Below are 22390 nucleotides of genomic sequence, written 5' to 3' on the forward strand. Positions count from 1 at the left end.
CATATTAGCAACTAAGGATATAATGTGCCAATACCAAGTCATATAAAATATAGTAATTAAGATTTCAATGAATATTAGGTCACTGTCAAAATGTATAACAATAAAAATATTTAAAAAATGGTATAAATGGTATATTTTAAATAACAGTTAAAAGGTTTAACGATTTTAAATAACTAAAAATGGTTGACACATGGTCACTGTTGGATAAAACTGACAGAGTGTATAAAAAAGGCTCAGTCAGATGACTAAAAGCAGTAAAATATAAAGCAAACTTGTGTCTATAATGTGGGCACTCAGATAAAATATGTCAAATGGTTAAAAAGTTATCACAGTTCTCACACATAGGGGAATCACCTTCCCTCAGCAGGAATGAATATGTAAGATGACTGTGTCCTATGTGGAGGCAAGCATGAACAACTTCCTTTCTACAACTCTTGCACAGACTAGACTGCCAGTGTTTGATTACAGACTTTATCTGATAGAGCTTATTTGTGACCTGCCCAAGATTGTTCAGTGGGCAGCATAGAGTTGTCTGTACCGTAGACAGAATTTGGCGTGGTAACCATTTCCCAATAGAGAAATTTCATGATGGTATTCAAGCATGCCAGGGTGGAAGTGGCTGCCTTGATGACATGGCCACATTGCCTGCTAAGATGTTCAAATTCTCTTAGTAAATCTAGGACACGTCTTGAGGTTGTTATAGAAGTTTTTAAAATTTGACTCAAAAATTATTCTAAACCTTTTAATTTAAAGATTTAGAATAATGACAACTGCTTTTGCAAAAAAAAATGATGGTTTGATTGCTTCGACATATAGATTGGACGGAAGATGTTCATAATCCTCCAGTAGTAATATGAACGACCTGATGGTGGACAGAGTCAAGCCATTACACATTGTTTTTAGTACATTGTACATTATTTTTAGCCTATGCATATACCTGGCACTCACAATTTAATTTAAAACAAACAAGTGCATGATAGAGTTGAATAACATGCAACAATCTTCACATCACTTGTTAGAGGATATAGCCTGTAATGTGTATAGGCCCTTTATGCACTTTGCTCAAAGTTGATGGCTGTGTTATTAAAATGTCAATTTTTTATCAAATGTAAGTCTTGGAAATTTTGCTTCAGGTTCTACTGGGATCGTGTTTTGTCCAAGCTTCAATTCTAGTTCAGGGCAAAGGTTCCACTTCCAACAAAAGTGGATGCAACCAGTCTTCTGGGATGAAAACCTGAACTCGTTACCCAATACTGAAGAGTTGACACGATCAATAGCATTCTGTAGTTGCTTTTCAATAACCCTCATGATGCATTACTTCAAAAAGATGCTTGAGTCATCAACAAAGAGGGCACTTTTTACACTTGGAGGAAGCTGTTCAGTAATAGAATTAACTTTGATATCAAAAAATGTTACACCTAGAACTGATCTTTGAGGAACTTCCTCCTCTTGGCAAAATGGCCAAGAGAGAGAGGCTCCTACACAAACTTGGAATGACTATTTTGAAAGAAGTTTTTAATAAAAAATGGCAATGCCTTAAGACTAAAGTTGTACCTATTTTTTAAAATTCCAACTCTCTAAGCCAAGTCATAGACATTTTTCATATCAAAGAAAAGTGACATGTTTCAGGAAAGCATTGCAAACAGATGTTTCCAGTTGGATTAAATGGTCAAGTGTTGACCTGTTTCTTTAGAAGCCACACCATGTCCTAGAAATGTCATTAGCTTCTAAATACCATATAAGCCGAGCATTGACCATTCTATCCAGGATCTTGCACAAGCAGCTGGTCAGAGCAATAGGACAATAATTATTCTGTATTTCTGGATTCTTTCCCGCTTCAGGAAAAGCAAGTACTATTGCAATATGCCAGGAATCCAGAAACTACTCTTTAAAACAGATTCTGTTGCAGAGATAGAGCAGATTATCCACCAATTCTGACAAAAGATGTTTAATCACCTCATGATGGATGTCTGGCCTGATAGCATCCTCTGTGATAGAGAGGGTGCTACTTTCAGTTCACATTGCGTAAAAGTCTTTTGTAGCTTTCACAGCCATGCGAGTACAGTTCCAACTGCTGTTTTTCAAATTTTTACATGTAGGCCAGAAATTGTGGGGTGTAAGATGTTTCAGCAGACCCATTTAGTGAATGAATCCCTGAAAATGATGTGCAATTGCAGACCAACTGCAGTTGGGTACGGAATTGCATATACAGTATGTTCTAGGATTGAGGAAGGACGTGATGTGTATTTGCCCTTCATTTTCAGGACTTTGTCCCAGATGACTTTTAGTATCACCACCTGGTTTAAGTGAATGCATTCCTTCTGACTCTAGCATCAAACATAACATGCTTTGGTATTGTGCAACCCCCCTTTGCTCATATTCAGTAGCCACAAGTTACTTTGTTAAGTTTCTTAACTAAAACCCTAAATCACTATTTATGGCTCCAGAAAGAAGTATTAATTCAATACTGATTTACAAAAAAAGTTTTTTAAGGTAACAGGACCCTAAAGATACACATGAAGTGCAATGTAATATTTATGAAACAATTTTCTAATGCTCATGGCAGTTGGTGTGAAATTAATAATCAAGCATTAATATCAAATTGCTAAACTTGGAATGATCCTACCTATCAAATGTAGTTTGCATATGCAAATGTCCTCCAAATATGTTAGTTATTTATCAGATAAGATATAGTTTTCAGTATCATTAAACAAAATTGCAAGATTTTTTTTATTTAACTATTTTTTCCACCTACCACTTTTTACAGAAGCTTGATTTTTCACTTTCAAAATTGGATGTCTTGTAATAACATGGCCGAGTTATAAAAAATTATCCCAGTTTAGGGTAGACAAAAAATCTGGTCACTTCAACAACAGGACTAAGGCTATTATATGAATTAACACCCATTCACCGCAAAAAAATCAACTATTATTCCTTTATGAAATCCAAACAACTGTTCTGCATGTCATGCTGCTTCCCAAAGAGCTCAAAGTTTCATAGTACCCATACCTATATGTGCAAACATATATGAACACTATTAACAACAGTAATGCAACCCACTGAGAAATACAAATTTTGGTGGTAGCCAATCTTGGTGGCACAGGAAAATCAGTATCCTCAAAATATTGACACTATATTTCTCTTACCTCAATAAGTTAGTAATGCTGTTAGTTCCCCGGTCCATGACACGTAAAACTTCTCCAATTTTACGGCTTAAGTGCCATCTCAGCGATAAACTACATAACAAAATTTTTCAAATGTAAATAAAATTTATTAATTGTGAATAAAATGCCAAATTATTAATTCAGTCCAGTATGAAGAAGTATTTTCTCTGTATCATAGCATGATACAAAACTTATCTGATTAAATCTTTATAATTTATGCTCAAAAAATTACTTAATTCTTGATAATAAGATAAAAAATTTCTTAATTCTTGATAATAAGATAAAAAATTACTTAATTCTTGATAATAAGATAAAAAATTACTTATTTCTTGATATGAATAAATGAATACTTTAAAAGCTGTCTGATTAGTAACATATTTTTTTAGTTGTTTCTAATAAGTAATGTCATTCAAAAAAATACTTTGTTGCACTTTGATATGTGATCTCCCCCCCTGCAATAATGGCCAGGAACAGAAGCTGCAGTGTGGAGGAAACCATCAATTCACCAAGTTCTGAAGTACCTGGAGGGTAACTAATAGTAACTTTTTACTTTGGAAGGGTTGCTGGTGGTGAAAAGATCACCAGTCTTATGCTTAGGATCAGAAACTTTGGAGCGGGGTCAACTGCCCTAAGCCAAATATTATGTGGAGAAGTGGAATCACAGAATCCAATTCCCTAAAGGGGAAAGTGGGCTAGCTTAGTGAGGGAATTTGGGCCCGAGGACCTGTGCTGGCTCTCAATGCCCCTGGTTAGGATTGTTTGATATTCTAGAATGAAAATGAACAAATTGCATAAGGTCATTAGTAATAACAAATACCTCAACACCTCTACCATATGAGTTTGTATAACTAAAAAACCTGAAACAAGATGAATTATAAACATTAAAATCACCAAGAAATTTTACTTCACTCCTAGAAATTTCAGATCTGAGATAAACAAGTTACAGAAAAAAAGTCTAAAAGTTCTGAGTGGAGACAGCATATGAATTTGGTAGAATGAGGTAAAGATATTTTAAACCACAGGAAATAAACACTAAGATTAATTGTCAAATTAGGAAGTCTGACAAGGATATCATTGTGAATGTATCACAAGCACCACCTTAACAGCACAAGGAATCATAGAGCAAGCAATTATGACAAACAATGGAAGAGGAAACCAATAGTTATGATTATGTTAGAAAATTAATTGGGCTTATAGGTGTTAGTTGGAAATGGACTTAAATAATATTAGAACTAAGACTATGTCTCGAATTTTTTTTAAAATATTAACACTTTGCAGACCAATGTTGTGGCAGCTGAGATATCGTAAAATTCTGCTTCTTGTCCAATGTTGTGACCAGTGAAACTATTGCTGTTGCCGATTATGAAATTTGTGTTCCTACTGTGCAGATAAACTTACTGTACTGCCATCTATAGTGGTGCTCAAAAAAACTGCATCACTTGCAAAATTCGCTGAATTTCTATGATACATTTGGCAATGTATCATACATGTTTTGTAATAGCATTACTCTATTACATTATCCATCTCTAGCAAGCTCTCTTAGATGATGTCACATGCCATACATAATTGCATCACCCTAACAGCAGGAAAAATTCAGTGCATATGCCACAAGCCCAGCATTCTTGCTACTGCAATGGCCAAGTTTTCACAATTAACACCACACAGGAAAAGTGTTGCTGCTGCACTGAACACAGAGGGACATTCTACACCCGAAATAGCTAAAAGAATTCACTGTAATCAGTCAACAGTGGCATGCTTATTATGAAAATTATCAGAAACTGCCAGTCTAAAGAGAAAGAAACAGAGGTAAATCCAAGTACTGCTAAAAGTACGTCAATGCCTTTTCTCATCAGGATTGCAGCATGCTGCTGAGAAAAAAAAGCCACTTTTGACATAAAAAAATGAAAGCCCCAAAAGTCCAGCTTCTGAAGTGCACAAAAGAGCATGCAAACTGGTCTGAGGATCAGTGGAAATGTGCTGTTTTCTCTGACAAATCAAACTTCAACTTGCACAGTTCAGACAGCCAGCAGACTCTTAGACAAAGAAGAGAATTTCATCCTGACTGTTGTCTACACAGTGAAACTCTCTGCATCTTGAATCATATGGGCTGTATTTCACATGGAGGAATTGGATAGCTTGAATATGTGAAGGGTACAGTGAATGCTAAGGTGTACAAGGACATTTCTGAAATAAAACTGCTTCCCACATTTAGAGATTGCTATGGGGATGTTGCCAATTGCATTTTTCAGGATGACCCTGCTCCATGTCATAGAGCCAAAATTGTAAGTACTACAGTTTTGGCTTTATCACTTGACAAAATTAACAAAAGTTTTAAATTTGTTAAATGTTGCACTTTTGCTTAAATAAATGTAATTTATTTTGCTGTCTTTACTGTCCACAGGTGCAAAAACGGTTGATGGATAAATCAATTTGCACAATAACATGTCTTGGAAACAGTCTAGACATCAATCAAATTGACGTAACAAAATGGGTGTTTCCGTAATGCAAAAGAAATCAAAAACAATTAGACCTGCAGGAGATATTAATCTGTGTCTGGTACCATGAGATTTCCTAGGGAATACATTCAGAACCTATTCCAATCAATGCCACAACAATGTAGTAGTAGTGGCATGTGATGCAAGAAAGCAAGTGTATGAGCATATGCAGCGTCAGCCAAAAAAAAAAAAAAAATCACACCATTCCCTCCAAATGCCTGTCCAGTTCCTCCTTAAATTTATTTAACCTATCAGCTTCCACAACGACAGATGGAAGTTTGTTCCAGCAATTAACCACCCGCTGGCTAAAGACAAATTTCTGCACATCTACTCTACATGTCTTTTCTTAATTTGAATTTATGCCCCCTTAGGTTCGTAATCTGAGCAAGTGGAATGATCTAATCAGAATTCAGCATGCTCAATCCATTCAAGGCCTTATACACCTCAATCAGATTACCACACAGGTGCCTCATCTCCAACCACCACAATTTGCAGAACTTAAGCCTCTCTTGGTAAGAGGATCCCTTCATTCCCCTCACCAATCTTGTTGCCCTTCTCTGTACACGCTCAAGCAAATCTACATCCTTTCTAAAATGAGGCCACCAGACCTGTATGCAGTACTCAAGGCGTAGCCTGACCATTGCCTTATACAGAGAGACAATCACCTCCTTTTCCCTGCTAGCAAAATTCCTATATATCATTGACAAAACCCCATGACCTGCCCTGGCAGCCTGTCTGCATTGCTCAGAAAACTTCATATCTGACTGCACAATTACTCCCAGGTCTTTCTCATTTTCTACCACCTTAAGTGTAGTACCACACAGTTGGTACGTTTCATTGGGTTTACTTCTACCCTTATGCAGTACTATGCATTTGTCAAGGTTAAACTTCAGTCACTACCATTACTGTCATTAATAACCCTGCCAACCTTTGTATCATCTGCAAACTTCGATACTAAGCCTGATATACCTTCATTAATAGCACTGATAAATATACAAAACAACAGTGGATCCAACACTGAACCCTGTGGGACTCCACTAATACCATTAATCCACTAAGAGCGGCACTCATTGATTACCGCCCTCTGTCTTCTCCCACTCAACCATCCTTTTATCCATTGTAGCAACTTACCCTTAACACCATTCTGCTCCAATTTGTACAATAGTCTTCCATGCGCAACAGTGTCAAAAGTTTTCCTGAAATCCAAATATATGATATGAAAATTATTTTTTGCATCCGGTTCCTTTGTAACCACATCATAATATCCTATCAGATTTGTCAGACAAGACTTTCCCTTAACAAACCCATGCTGTGTCTGAATTATTGCTGCAGTCTTGTCTAGATGATCCTGCAATGCAACTTTAACCAGTGACTCCATTATTTTACCCGCAACAGAAGTTAAACTTACTGGTCTGTAATTACTCGTGTCACCCTTCGATCCCCCTTTGTGAATTGTGGATACATTTGCACATCTCCAATCCATGGGGACCTCCCCTGAGTCCAAGGATGCTCTTATAATCATGGCTAAGGGTTTGCTTAGTTGCTTTGCTGCCTCCTTTAATATAACTGGATAGATCCCATCCACCCCCAGGTGCCTTTCTTATGTTTAACTTCAAAAATTTCTCCTCCACTTTGCTCTCAGTTATTACAAAATCATTAAGCACCCTGCTACAATTTGATAACCTTCTCCATTTTCAAACCTTAATAACTCCTCATGTGTGAATGTAGATGCAAAATACTCATTCAGTTTGTTTGCTATCTGAGCAGGATCATCAAGAGTCGAACCATCGATATAAAGTGGACTAATCAGATTCAACTCCTTCCTTTTAGAGTTTATGTAAGTAAAGAAATCTTTGCTGTTTTCTTAGCATCCTTTGCCAAAGATTTCTCATAATCTGCCTTCGCCTGCCTAACCTCCTTTGTGACCTGATTACAGACTAGCTTATATTTGCCATAGGCTTCTGAGTCGCTTGATAATTTATATGCATCCCATGCATTTTTCTTGTCTGCCACGAGTCTCATTAGTTCATTTGACAACCATTTAGGCTTAAACCTTGAACAATATTTCTTAATAGGTATGAAACTTTTAGTATCTTCCACGATTAATTCCTTGAATGCTTCCCACTTAGAATATACTGTTGGTAACATCGTCAGTTGATCCCACTGTACAGAATTTAAAAACTGTCTGAGACCACTGTACTCACCTTTACGGAAGCAAAAACCCTTTCCTTTATCCCTGATGGTAATAATATATTTAAGTAAATCACACATCAGTACACTGTGATCACTGCCACCCAGTGGTTCCTTTATCAGCAAATTCTTAATACACGAATGATCACTGCTGATTACCAGATCAAGAGTATTAACCTCTCTGGTTGTCTCTCGAACATGCTGGTGCAGAAAACAATCATCCAATAAATCCACAAAAGTCTTACTAGTGTGCGAGTGACCAACCCACAAGTTCCAGTCAATATCTGGGAAGTTAAAATCCCCCATTATAAGACATTCTAATTTATTAGTCTACTCTATGTGCAGCAGTCAATTAAAGAAAGAGGTGGGCCAACAAAATATTAGTGTGCATTTTGTTGTTTTCTGGTTTTAAAGCTGCCTGTCATCCTAGTATGAGCAAAGTAATGAAAAAAATCATTGCTTTCATAGAATTTTTGTATTATATGAACCGTAAGTAACATGTGGTTATTTTGGAGACAAGTACTTATTTCACTGTATTTTTAACCATAAGGCATAAAAGTAAATTTCTCTGAAATTAATAGTTTCATATGTGTATTGTTATTACTTATGTTCTTTTAGCTATTTCTAAAAGATTAATTTTTTTTTTTTTTTTTTTTATGAAAACCCCAACCACGAAAGGTATCAAAACCTATAGTACTTAGTACCGTGCATGGGTTTTAGGAGAAGTATGGGGGGAGGGGGATGCCGGAAACTTTGCTCTAGAGACTAAACATGGGTTTCACCACTTCAGGCCACCAATAAGCAAAGTGGTGGTATTTCACCGGTTGATGAAAGTCATCTACCACCTATTTCTAAAAGATTAATTGCCAGTATAACGACAAGCAACCTAAAAAATGAGGTGATACAATTTTTTTTGAGCATTGCTGAATTTATACTTCACACAAATAATCTGAAAAACTAAACTGATCACTTCAAGATCTTTTTCAAATTTTTCGAACAGCAGGTGGCAGTTGTGTTTCTTCAGCTTAGAAGTCACAGGCTATGGTAATTTGGTTCATTCAAGACAATTCATTGTATGACAATTTGGTGCGTAACCAGGTGAGCAGGAGCAGCCGTGTGTAGCACACGCTTCTTGATTAGACCGGGGTTCAAGCCCGTGCCCACCAAATACGGAGGATGCAGAAAGGTCAGGAAATGACCACCACATATCCCCGGAGCAATATGGCCTTAGTTGCTAATTCTCCTAAAAACCAAATAATAACAATAATAACAATTTGGTGTATCACACAGAGATCAGAAATTAACAAAATCAATGAAGTAAAAGGTTTAGGAAACGAGAAATTTTGGTAACTTAAAAAGGAGGAGTGCAGAAATTAAGAAAAAAGAAAATAATATTTTTTAACCATTTATTTCACATAAAAGGTTCGTGCTGTTCCTTCTTATTGGCAAGTTGCAAAGTGAGGTACGTGCCTATTACAGCATGACACTGTCCAAGTTGTCCCATCTTTAATACAGTTAAGATTTATTAATTTTTTTTTCTTCCTTCCTTCCTAACCCTGAACCAATCCATGTTACTAAACTAGCATAAGACTTCATTAAATTTCAGAGTGGCTATATTCATTTCTTCATTCCCTTTCTTGCAATTTTCTTCTGGTTTCCGACCTTCAAACAGTCAAAAAAGAAACACCCATCACCTTCATTTATTTCTTTTTTTTCTGGTTTCTGTATCAGTACATCTATTCTCGCTTCTCAAACCCTAGCCAATGTAAATTACTTCTGGTTCTTCTCAAACCATGTAAATTACTTGTGGTTCCCAATCCTTAAACAACCCATCCAACTAGAACAGCATGAGCTTCAATGGAATAAAGAAATGGCTATTAATCTTAATCTTTTTTTTATATATATATATATACATACACTTTCTTCTGTTTTGTGTAAACAAATTTCTTCTTTTCCTCCTTTCTTAACCTGCAACCAAACCAATCCTAGCTACTTAAAAAACATGAACTTCGAAGAACTTCCCCACAAAAAAAGTAACGAGATATTTTTCATCTATGTTCAACATATAAGGAATTTTTTAGAGATTTTTTTTTTTTTTTTTTTTTATGTGAACCCCAAACACGAGAGGTATTAGAACCTATAGTACTTAGTACCGTGCTTGGGTTGGAGGTTGAGAATACGAAAGAAGATATTTGTTGACATTGGACTTGAACTTCTGTAGATTGTAATTTTCAGGAAATACGTATGAAGGAAGGTTGTTCCAGAAAACGGCAGTTGAATGAATAAATGAGGAAGATGAAAAGTTGGTTCTGTGGGTTTGAAGTTATTATATCATTTTGCCTAGAAATTGGAGTGTCACTAAAGATAAGCATAGGAGCAGAAGAATCCTTTTTGCGAGATATAAGACAAGACTGAGTTTTAGAAGGGTTGAAATCAACTAAGTTGTCTTTCCCCCACTGGAGACAGTAAATGGATGTTGGCTGGTGGCAGCACGTGTTCAGACTGTTTTGAAAGAGAAAGTGGGAATTATAGAAGCCAATTCAGAAAAACAGTGCCCATGGAAGTATCTGTAGAAGAGGCATGCAGCAGAAACAGTACGTCTATGAGAAAGCGAGTGGAGAGACTCTGTTAGAGATGGAACATTAATTAACCTAACTGCCCTCTTCTGAATGGAATCAAGAAGCCTGAGAGAGGTTTTGGGGGCACCACCCCAGATGTGGAAACAATATTCCATGGCAGGGCGGATTTGCGATTTATACAGAGTGAGCAGCTGTTTGGAAGAAAAGTAAAGTTGAGAGCGAAAGAGAAAACCAAGTTTTTTAGATGCAGAGGAAGCAATATTTGTAATGTGCTTGTGCCAAGAGAGATTAGAAGTCAGAGTAATCCCCAAAAGAGATATATCATTTTGCCTAGAAATTGGAGTGTCACTAAAGATAAGCATAGGAGCAGAAGAATCCTTTTTGCGAGATATAAGACAAGACTGAGTTTTAGAAGGGTTGAAATCAACTAAGTTGTCTTTCCCCCACTGGAGAATTACCTGAAGATCGGCATTTAGCTGATTGAGCCGGACAAGGTTTCTCAAAATGGAAAGTGGAATGCAATGTGCTATCATCAGCAAAACTATGGATAGGATTTCCAGTCAATGGAAGAAGGTCGTTAATATACAAGAGGAAAAGAGTGGGGGAAAGAATTGAACCTTGGGGGACACCGGCATTAGTAGAGAAGTTAGAAGACAGAGAGCCATCTACCATCACCCTCAGTGAGTGATCAGAGAGAAAACTGGATAACCAATTACTAAAAACAGTTGGCAAACCATAAGATGGAAGCTTGTTTAGAAGACCTTTATGCCAAACACGATCGAAAGCCTTTGAGATGTCAAGAACAACTACTTGTGTTTCACCAAACCTTTCCATTGAATTAGTCCATAAATGGGTAATATAAGCCAGAATATCACCAGTGGATCGACACTGACGAAATCCATACTGGCGATCGTTGATCAGACGGAAGGTTTCTAGATAGTTTAAGAGTTGGGGTTAATTGATTTCTCCATTACTTTAGAAAGAGTAGAAGTAATTGCAATGGGACGATAATTGGATGGGAGGGATTTGTCACCCTTTTTAGGAACTGGCTGTATATGAGCAAATTTCCAAGCAGAAGGAAAAACACCTTTGAAATAAGAAAGTGAAAAAAGGCGGCAAAGAATAGGAGTAAGTTCAGGAGCAGAAGTTTGGAGAACAAGTTGAGAAATACCATCAGGACCTGGAGCTTTCTTAGCATCAAGATTCATCAAAATCCTTCTGATATCCTTTTGACGGAAGACCACAGGAGGCATAGAATGGAGCGTGTTGGGAATGGTGGGAGGTGTTTTACCAAGATCATTAATACATGAGCTGGAAGAAAAATGGGATGCTAGCAGGTCAGCTTTATCCTTGGCTGAAGTGACAACAGAACCATCTGGTTTGGACAGAGGTGGGAGCAGAGATGGGCAAAAGTTGCGGCCAATAGCTTTGGCAAGAAGCAAGTTTTCTACTCGTAGCCTGTTCAAACTCTAGTTTGGACTGATTAATAACTGCTTTACAATTGTTGCGAGCTTTGGTGTAGGCAGAAAATGAAACTGAAGAATTAGAAACAAGCCAATTACGATATGTAACATTCTTCTCTTGAACAGCCTTAGCACATTTATTGGAAAACCAAGGTTTAGATAAAGGACGAGATTTTAAAGTGGAGTGTGGGATAAAGGATTTCATTCCTGCAAGAATAATTTCACTGACACGATCTGAGCAAACGTTGACATCAGAAGTTTTGAAACAGTAATCCGACCAAGGAAAAGAAGAAAAGAAGTCTCGCAGGTCATCCCATTTTGCCTTCTTGTAATGCCAAACAACACGAGGTTGGGAATAGCCATGAGATAAAGGTTCGATTGGAGAAGAGACAATCACCAAGTTGTGATCTGAAGTGCCTAATGGACCTCTCACTTCGACCGTGTACTTAGAAGGGTTGTTTGTGAGAAAAAGATCAAACGTATTAGCTGTATGATTAGGATTGTCCGGTATTCTTGTAGGTAAATGAACAATCTGTGCCAGGTCATTAGTAATTGCAAAAGCCTCAGCATCTCGACCTGCTGGGTCTGTGTGACTAGAAAACGGAAGCCAGCTGGAGTTGTGAACATTAAAATCACCAAGGAAAATTACCTCACTGTTAGGAAAGTTCGACTGGAGAAAGTCAAGTTGCAAAGAGAGGAAGTCAAAGAGCTCCAAGTGATTAGTGGAGTTGGGAGAACGGTAGAGACAACAGATGAATTTGACACAATGAGGTAGAGAGATTTTAAGCCAGAGAAGATCAAAGAGAGGAGATTCCAAATTGCCAAGTCTCTGACAGGGAATATCAGAACGGACATATGCACAAATACCACCTTTGAGGCGAAAGGAATCATACAGCAAATAATTTGGGCATCTGAGATGAGCAGTAGTTGAATCAACCGATAACTGAGATTCTGTCAGAAAAAGTACATGGGGTTTGGCAGACTGCAAGTGGAAATGGACAACGTTGAGATTAGAATTGAGACCACGTATATTTGTGAAATGAATTAGGAAGTGCTTGGGAGGTTTAGATCTTTTCGCAGATAAGCTTGCTCTATTAGTTTGACAATTCATGGTGTATTCAATAGTAAGAAAAAGTGGGTGGGACATGCTGTATGAAGTAATGAAATTTTTGGATAGGGCGTACACGTGGTAAGAATATACCCAGATCCTTGACATAACGTGGCCTCAACAATGCTCCCCGCATACACACTACTCGGACTCCCTCCAGTCACTATCTGGCAGAATAGAGGTAGCAAGATTATACACTAGCTGATCCGGAAGCCTCCTAGAGAGTTACCAATAGGTTCGGTCCGGTGTACTAACTAGCGGCCTACCTGTGAACACCGTTTTAGAGCTGTACCCTCGAAATGTAAGGAATATTGGATCTCACCACGACGTTCATCATAACCTCAAAAGTCATCAATCGTACTGCATGATGGAAGAGATAGGGAAGGGTTCACCGGAACTTAGCTCTAGAGACTAAACATGGGTTCCACCACTTCAAGCCTCCAATAAGCAAAGTGGTGGTATTTCACCGGTTGATGAGAATCATCTACCACCTAGTACTGCCTGGTAACATAGAGGGGGCGGCGTTCCTCCATGTGGTGTGGGTGCCACACCTTGACCCCTGCTTACGTTGTTTCACATCTGGGTGGTCACCCACCATGTACTTGTGCATGGAGGTTATACCCAGGATTACTAACAGTCCCACCATCGTGAAGGTGCAAGCAGAGAATTTGGCTGTCACAGACCATCTGGACTTCGCCGAAATTGGGTCCACTTGACTTGAGTGTCACCCGAATATCAGTTCCATCAGCGTTTTAGACTCCCAGGTAGCAAGTACAGCTTGTCTGGCAGATCTGAGAGAATGTCTGTGACAACCTCAAAGAGATGGGAATACCAGAAATATATCAAATTACAGGAAGAAAAATTTTTAAGAACTGAATGAAACTGGAAGAGAAATTGTTGAAGCTAAACATAAATAAGGCACCTGAGGTGGATAGGATCTATCCAATTATATTAAGAGAGGCATCAAAAAAAGGGTCTGAAAATCTTTAGCCATATTTATGAGAGCATCCTTAGATTCATGGGAGGTCCCTATGAACTGAAGATGTCAGAATACATTCCCAATTCACAAAAGTGTATCAAAGAGTGAAGTGAGTAAGCTGACCTCTGTTTCGGGAAAAATAATGTAGTTACCAATTAAAGAAATAGTGCAGAACCATCTAGACAGGAATGTAATTTTACAGAACTCACAGCACAGATTTGTTATAGTGTAAATCTTGTTTAACTAATCTGATTGGATAATGTGACACAGTAATAAAGGAACTACATGAAAAAAATAGTTTTGACATCATATACTTAAATTTCTGAAAAGCCTTGATACTGTTCCAAAAGACTGCTGTACAAATAGGAGTAGCAGCATTAGGAGCATGTTACTGCTATGGATAGCTGATGGTTGAATGCAAGAAGATGGACAGTGTTTATCAATGGACACATCATAACCACTGTGCTACCAGTCTTCATATCTGTTTGACAGTGACTATGACCACATGCACAGTGGTCATAGTCACTGTTCTTCCCACACCAGGTGGAAAAGGCTCAGATTGGAATCCCATCAATGATAAGGGGAGCTTCAATGGGCTTATTTTTTTAACTCAAAGGCTGATTCAGTTGGTCTCAGGCGAGGATAGCAAAGTGTTTTTCTCCCCAAAAAACTTTGGTTTTTCATCCAACAAAACAAGCAAACTGACCAGAGGTCACACAATTTATGGATAATACTGCAGCACTAAAAATATCTGCAGCACTGAACCCCTAAGGGGTTCAGTGCTGCAGATATTTCCTATCATTTATTAATGATATTGATGAAGGCATATCAGGTTTAATGCCTAAGTTCACAAATGATACAAAGGTTGGCAGGGCAGTTACTGACAGTAATCAAGGTATGCTACTACAAGATCTAGAAAAATTATGCAGATAGGTTAAGAAGTGGAAACTGATGTTTAACATTGATAAATGCAGGGCATTCCATATGGTAACAGAAATCCCAAAGTAATACAGTAAACCCCCGCTATTCGCGGTATCTGTATTCGTGGTCGCTGATTTAATATAAAATGAAACCTAAAAAAATGTGAATTTTAAAGTGCCGTGAACATTTTCCGCCATAAAAAAACATGGGTGTGGCTAAAATTATCTTTCCCGGTCAAAACAGCGCTCAGTGGGTGGGGGGAGAGGGGTGACAAAATCGCGAGCGTGGATGTTTCTCGCTAATCCTTGTTCAGTATGTGTTATACGCTTGTCATGGAAGGTTTTGCCGTTTGCTTTTAATTTATATGCTTATAAATTGAATAATTTATCAATTTATAAATTGATATAATTACAAAAGTGATAAATCTACCGTTTTGCAGGGTGAAACAGACTTTTTCAAGTGTGTTAACAGAAGAAAGTGACTTTATTGTGGACAAGTTCTTTCTAACCCGTACAAAAATATGGCTACGAATAACAAGGGAAATGTGAAAAGATCAAAGAAGGTGATGACATTAGCGAATAAAATTGAGTTATTAGACAAAATTTCTAATGGTGAAAGTGTCTCCTCAGTGGCAAAACATTATAAAATCAATGAGTCAACGGTACGGTCAATCAAAAAATCGGAAGAAAAAATCCGCTGTAGTGTCCGTGAAAACACGCTAATTGCTTAAAAAATTTGCTCTGTAACTCGTGATGTTAAATTAGAAAAAATGGAAAAAGCTTTAAATCTGTGGATAGAAGACCGAACTCAAAATAAAATTCCGTTAAGTTCACTCATCATTCGTGAAAAGGCAAAACTCCTTTATCAACACTTTAGCGAAACTGGTGATAGCACTGGCAGGATAAGTTTTTTAGCTAGCAAAGGCGCTGGTTTGAAAGATTTATTTGAAATTTCTAATAAATATTACATTTAATATTAAATTGTTTCTTATTTTCATTTCGATGCCATATGCTTGCATTTCACTATGTACTGTCTATGTACATAGTCATATTATGAAGGTACATATAATACATACATAGACAAAATTTTAGAACGGAACCCCTTTATTACTATGGGAGCCATAACTCAGTATTCGTATTTTCGATATTCGTGGCATTTCTCAGGAACGTAACCCCCGCGAATAGAGGGGGTTTACTGTATACCAGGGGTTTACTGTATATCTCCACAGGAGTGGAGATCGAAAAAGACCTGGGAGTATTTGTACTATCAGACATGAAGTTCTCCAGGCAGTGCAGAGTGGCTTCTATAACAGCTCACAGGGTTTCATCAATGATATCAAAGAAATTTGCTAGCAAGTGATTACATAAGGTGATTGTATAAGGCAATGGTTAAGCCACATCTTCAGTACTGCATACTTGTGGTTTAAGGCTTTGAACGGATTCAGTAAGTTAAATATTATTGGCTTTCTTACCTTACTTAGACAGCACACGTAAGGGGACATACATTTAAATTGAGGAAGGATGGTTGCAGGATTCGTGATGCCTGGAGTCACTTCAACAAATAAAAAAAATCATGCATAAAGTGATAATTGACTGATGAATAATGTCAAAGTGGTTAGTGAGCCACCACCAGAAAAATTTGCCATAGGAGTCAGGGAACAATTAGTTCCCTGACTAGTAGAGTTTCCTCTACTAAGGCTAATGCTATAATCATAAAAAAAATAACATGCAACTCAAGATCACTCAACTTGGCTTCCCATCATTAATAATGCTATAGAAGAAAAGGTGTAGTGAGTGACTGAGTCACCTATTGTTTTGTTCTTCTTGCTACAACAGCTCTGTACCATCATATTTGTGAAATTATTCTGGATGCCAGTGAGGAACAGACCATGACTATTTCTGTTCCTTGTACTCTCCATGATATGTTTATACAGATAACATCAAGTTGTTTCAAAAAATTTATCACAGAAGTCAAGTCGCCACAAGTTACAATCAAAAAAGGGCAAGCTGAAATCTCCAAAAACAAAGAACTCAAGACTTACTTGCCCAATTGTTATATATGGAGATTCTTACTGTATTCATTGCTGTCATTCTCAATCCACTCTAGAAACTTTTGTTTACAACTAATTATCTTGCACCACACAGACATAATGTTCTCCTTAAATTGTTCTGAATTGGGTGCAATCTTACTTCGTAGCTTCCCAGGTAATGAGAATACACACAATGTAGGTTCAAAATCAGCCAGAAAGTTAACTGTACTAAGGTCTTTTGGAGAAGTGCATGATCCTTAGTAGTATCATGATAAGCTGTCATTTAATATTCTGCTTAATTTTAACAGAATCAAAATAGACTTGAACATAATCTTTGAAAAATTTTAACATGGAAGATAACATAATAGAATCAACATAGATGTACTAATATCTGAAGTAATGGTATCTCTTATCATAAAGGTAGTTAATAAGAATGCACTTAAAAGTCACTTATTAATACATTTTGCACACCTATGAATATGAACTAGGGTGAATTTCCAGGGAGGGCTCAAAAAAGGGCAACCTGACTAGTAAAGAAGCACTAATCACTGTCATCATAATGTATGAACTTTAAAAAAGTGGACTACAGAGCTTGGTAACTAAGCCCCTTGGGGAGAACCTGACAGAGGTATACTGAAGGGAATGAATAAAATAAATGTGAGAGGTATCATAACAGAAAAGTTAAAAATCAGAGTGGGGAATTCAAATATAAAATCTTAAGTAGCAATAGAAGGCTGAATCTTATGAAATCCACCATCTGGTAGCATGCTCTAGGTAAATGGAATACACTACCTCCCAAGGTATAGGCAAGGTAGATTTATACATTTCAAAGCTGAATTGGATAATCACTTTTGCTTTGGGCAACAGGAAAAGCATAAGAGCTGAAAGTGGTGTTTTTTTACAGATATAGAAAAACCCACTCATTGTCATTTGGCCATTCTGATAGAAATACTAAGTGACATGTAGCAAATAGAGCACACTGTCATGGTGAGTAAGCAACTAACAAAGGCTTTGTAATCTAAGAAAAAATACTTTAAAAGAAAAATTTTATATATAAAATAAATAAAAATATATATAACATTTTATATATATTTACATACAAATACATACATTCTCAATTGATTCAAATGTAAAGGTATCAAGATTATGCATGTGCCATAACAACAATTAACAAAACTAATTTACTTACCTATGCAAATGGGCATAGAGTTCAAGCTGAACTTCTTTCACTGTGTACTGCTGAATACGAATCCAAAGAAATGACCGCAAGTTGCTTAAAAAACTGTTGTTACCTATGAGATTTTTCATTCATATAAGAGAGGAATATAATCTTCAAGCCAAGATAATACACTAATCATAATTTAAGAGAATATCCACATAATATGATCAGTAGAAATTAGATATCTGGGATGAATCAGCAATACAAATTGATTGAAGAACCCTGTGAGGTCAGGATTTAGATGCATAATGATTTCTTGCTTGCACCAACCAAGTGAAAAGAATTTAATTAGTAAGTGAGAGAGTAAACACAGTAACACATAAAAAAGTGACACAAGACACAGATATTTAGGAGATAACATATATTAAATTTAGAAAATACAGAACATATATGTAGCCGAAAGCTTCTATATATGTTCCTATATTGTCGGGCGTCTGATGAGGAGTGTCTGGTGCTGTGACGTCTGTAGTTCTCAGTAGTTGATGGTCTGCTCAGGGTAGCCACATTTTCTGAGATCCAAAAAAGATGACAGCAAGTCACCTTTTTTGGAGACAGCAAATCACCTTTTTTAAAATTCACGACTGAAACGGACCAGGTCCTTCTGTTTTTAGACGTGTGGTTAAAAAGAGAGATCACAACATCAGTATATCGGAAATCCACATGTGCCGGACATGTCACTCCAACTCACAATGTCATCGCATCACCCGGTCACTAACGAACAGGGCTTGGACATAGTGCTCCGACGCTACCGGCACATACGAAGAGATACATAGGATCAAGTTGGACCACAGAAAATGTGGCTACCCTGAGCAGGTCCTCAACTACTGGAAACTATAGACGTCACACTGTCAACAACACTGGACACTCCTCATCAGACACCTGACAACATGACACTTCCGATTTCACAGGCGTTGCACACATCCCATCTTACCCTGCTCTAGTGCACGGCATAGCCAGAATCCTTCGCAGCTACAACATCCACACTGTTCAAACACCCGGAACGAACTCCGATCCACATACCCCCCTTTGAAGGGGAGCAGAATCATTTACCACATACCATGCCAGGACTGCAATGCTAGCTGCTCACTATTGGCAGGAGAGCCATGATATCACACCCAAGGACGCAAAAATTACAGGCTTCTCACGCAATTTCAGGATCTGCCATTGGCTGGAATCAGCACACATCAGTGTCACTGGGAACACAATCAACAGGGACCGTGGCACCCACATAGATCCAATCTTTGAGCCTCTCATAGTCCACGAGTTCGGCGGCCACCTACAACGGCAGTCACCCATCTAAACCGTCTCTCTTCCTGCTTCTCCCTCTCCCCCATCCCCTCTCCTGACCTCTCTCTCTTCCTCACCCACGTCACCATTCGCAACTACACATAAACCACTCTCCCCTCCTTCCTGACCTTGTGTTTATGTACTCGAAGGTCAGCTACAGCACATAAAAACAACCAGTTGCCAGTGCTCAATTAGCTGAAAAAGGCTACATACAGTGGCCAAAAGCTTCTATATATCTACTAGATAGTATGAATCAGAGCTGTAATGTTACCTCAATGTATATTGAGGTAAACTCCTCTTATTATTTTACAAATATATATGTTCTGTATTTTCTAAATTTAATATATGTTATCTCCTAAATATCTGTGCCTTGTGTCAGTTTTTTATGTGTTACTGTGTTTACTCACTCACTTACTAATTAAATTCTTTTCACTTGGCAGGTGAAAGCAAGAAATCACTATCCAGCAATATAAATTACATCAAACAAGCATATACATGTAAAGTAGGTCCTAGAATGTAATGAACAGTAACTTGGATAACAGCAAACCATTTATAAATAGGATGACTAACTCATGCCTGATTTCACAGGTCATCCTAGCCAGTTAGTTAAAAAAAAACCCAAGTGATGATTCCTTCTTTCCCTATGAGGAAAGAGAAAAAGAATCTAAAGCCATCATAAAATGAACACTTCAAATAATAATCAAGAATTATTTTTAAAATCATAAATTAAGATTAATAAGAATCCCAGTTTCAAACTGATACTGGGATTATTTTCACACAACCACACATTGGGTGGTTGTGTGTCAGACCATTCCTGCCACACCTTCACTACAGCAGCCCTTGAACAGCTGACAAGGCCTGCGGTTGCTGAGATGCTGGCCCCCACCTTCCTGGAATCACAAATTATTTCCCATTCAAATTTCATATGACAACTGAGAGACACAACTGTTCCATCACTTTATATGCTACACGAAATATGGTGTAGCATATATGGTTCACGATTGAAACTGAGATATATGAATCTGAGTTTCATATACTTTATATGCTAGTTTATATATGATATATATAAGCTAGTCTGTAATCAAGTCACAAAGGAGGTTAGGCAGGCGAAGGCAGATTACGAGAAATTTTTGGCAAAGGATGCTAAGAAAAACAGCAAGGATTTCTTTACTTATATAAACTCTAAAAGGAAGGGGATGAATCTGATTGGTCCACTTGATATCGATGGTTCGCTGTTGATGATCCTGCTCAGATAGAAAAACAAACTGAATGAGTATTTTGCATCTACATTCACACATGAGGAGTTATTAAGGTTTGAAAATGCCGGAAGGTTATCAAATTATAGCAGGGTGCTTAATGATTTTGTAATAACTGAGAACAATATGAAGGAGATATTTTTGAAGTTAAACATAAGAAAGGCACCTGGGGTGGATGGGATCTATCCAGTTATATTAAAGGAGGTGGTAAAGGAGGTAAGCAAACCCTTAGCCATAATTACGAGAGCATCCTTGGATTCTGGGGAGGTCCCCACGGACTGGAGATGTGCAAATGTGACCTTAATTCACAAAAGAGGATCAAAAAGTGACACAAGTAATTACAGACGTGTTAGTTTAACTTCTGTTCTGGGGAAATTAATGCAGGCACTGGTTAAACAAGCATTGCAGGATCATCTAGACAAGACAGTGGTAATAATTCACAGACACAGCATGGGTTTGTTAAGGGAAATTCTTGTCTGACAAATTTGATTGGGTATTATGATGTGGTTACAAAGGAACTGGATGCAAAAAATAATTTTGATATCATATACTTGGATTTCAGGAAAGCTTTTGACACTCTTGCGCATGGAAAACTACTGTACAAATTGGAGCAGAATGGTATTAAGGGTAAGTTGCTACAATGGATAAAAGGATGGTTGAGTGGGAGAAGACAGAGGGTGGTAATCAATGGGTGCTGCTCTTCGTGGACTAATGTTATTAGCGGAGTCCCACAGGGTTCGGTGTTGGGTCCACTGTTGTTTTGTATATTTATCAATGATATTGATGAAGGTATATCAGGCTTAGTATCGAAGTTTGCAGATGATACAAAGGTTGGCAGGTTGTTAATGACAGTAATGGCAGTGTGTTACTGCAACAGGATCTAGAAAATTTGGGCAGATGGGCTGAGAAGTGGCAACTGAAGTTTAACATTGAAAAATGCAAAGTACTGCATATGGGTAGAAGTAACCCCAGAGAAACGTACCAACTACGTGGTACTACACTTAAGGAAGTAGAAAATGAAAAAGACCTGGGAGTAATTGTGCAGTCAGATATGAAGTTTTCTGAGCAATGCAGACAGGCTGCCAGGGCAGGTCATGGGGTGTTGTCAATGATATACAGTAATTTTGTTAGCAGGGAAAAGGAGGTGATTGTCCCTCTGTATAAGGCAATGGTCAGGCCATGCCTTGAGTACTGCATACAGGTCTGGAGGCCTCATTTTAGGAAGGATGTAGATTTGCTTGAGCATGTACAGAGAACGGCAACAAGATTGGTGAGGGGAATGAAGGGATCCCCTTACCAGGAGAGACTTAAGTTCTGCAAATTGCAGCAACTGGAGACTATGCACCTTCAAGGTAATCTGACTGAGGTGTATAAGGCCTTGAATGGGTTGAGCACACGCTGAATTCTGATGGGATTCTTTCACTTGTTCAGATTACAAACCTAAGGGGGCATAAATTCAAATTGAGGAAGGACAGATGTAGAATAGATGTGAGGAAATTTGCCTTTAGCCAGCGGGTGGTTAATTGCTGGAACAAACTTCTATCTGTCATTGTGGAAGTTGATAGGTTAAATAAATTTAAGGAGGAACTGGAGAAATATTTAGAGGGGATTGTTTTGTAATTTTTTTTTTATTTTGGCTGATGCTGCATAAGCTCATACGCTTGCTTTCTTACATCACATGCCACCACTACTACTACTAC

The 22390-nt window shown here is 37.7% G+C and overlaps 1 protein-coding gene across 1 annotated transcript in view; it reads right to left on the minus strand.

Annotated features, from left to right (window-relative positions):
• Positions 1-22390, minus strand: part of Hmt-1 (ABC transporter ATP-binding protein/permease Hmt-1) — a 257181-nt gene that overhangs the window by 194770 nt on the left and 40021 nt on the right. The window contains exons 6-7 of the mRNA XM_090380934.1: positions 18118-18220; positions 3147-3236 (exon numbers count right to left, since the gene is read on the minus strand). Of these exons, the coding sequence (XP_090237060.1) occupies positions 3147-3236; positions 18118-18220 (193 nt within the window). The remainder of the gene's footprint in view (positions 1-3146; positions 3237-18117; positions 18221-22390) is intronic.

Source organism: Mastigoproctus giganteus, chromosome 1, assembly GCF_048544385.1.
Source record: "Mastigoproctus giganteus isolate SK-2022 chromosome 1, ASM4854438v1, whole genome shotgun sequence".
Classification (NCBI taxonomy): Eukaryota; Metazoa; Arthropoda; class Arachnida; order Uropygi; family Thelyphonidae; genus Mastigoproctus; species Mastigoproctus giganteus.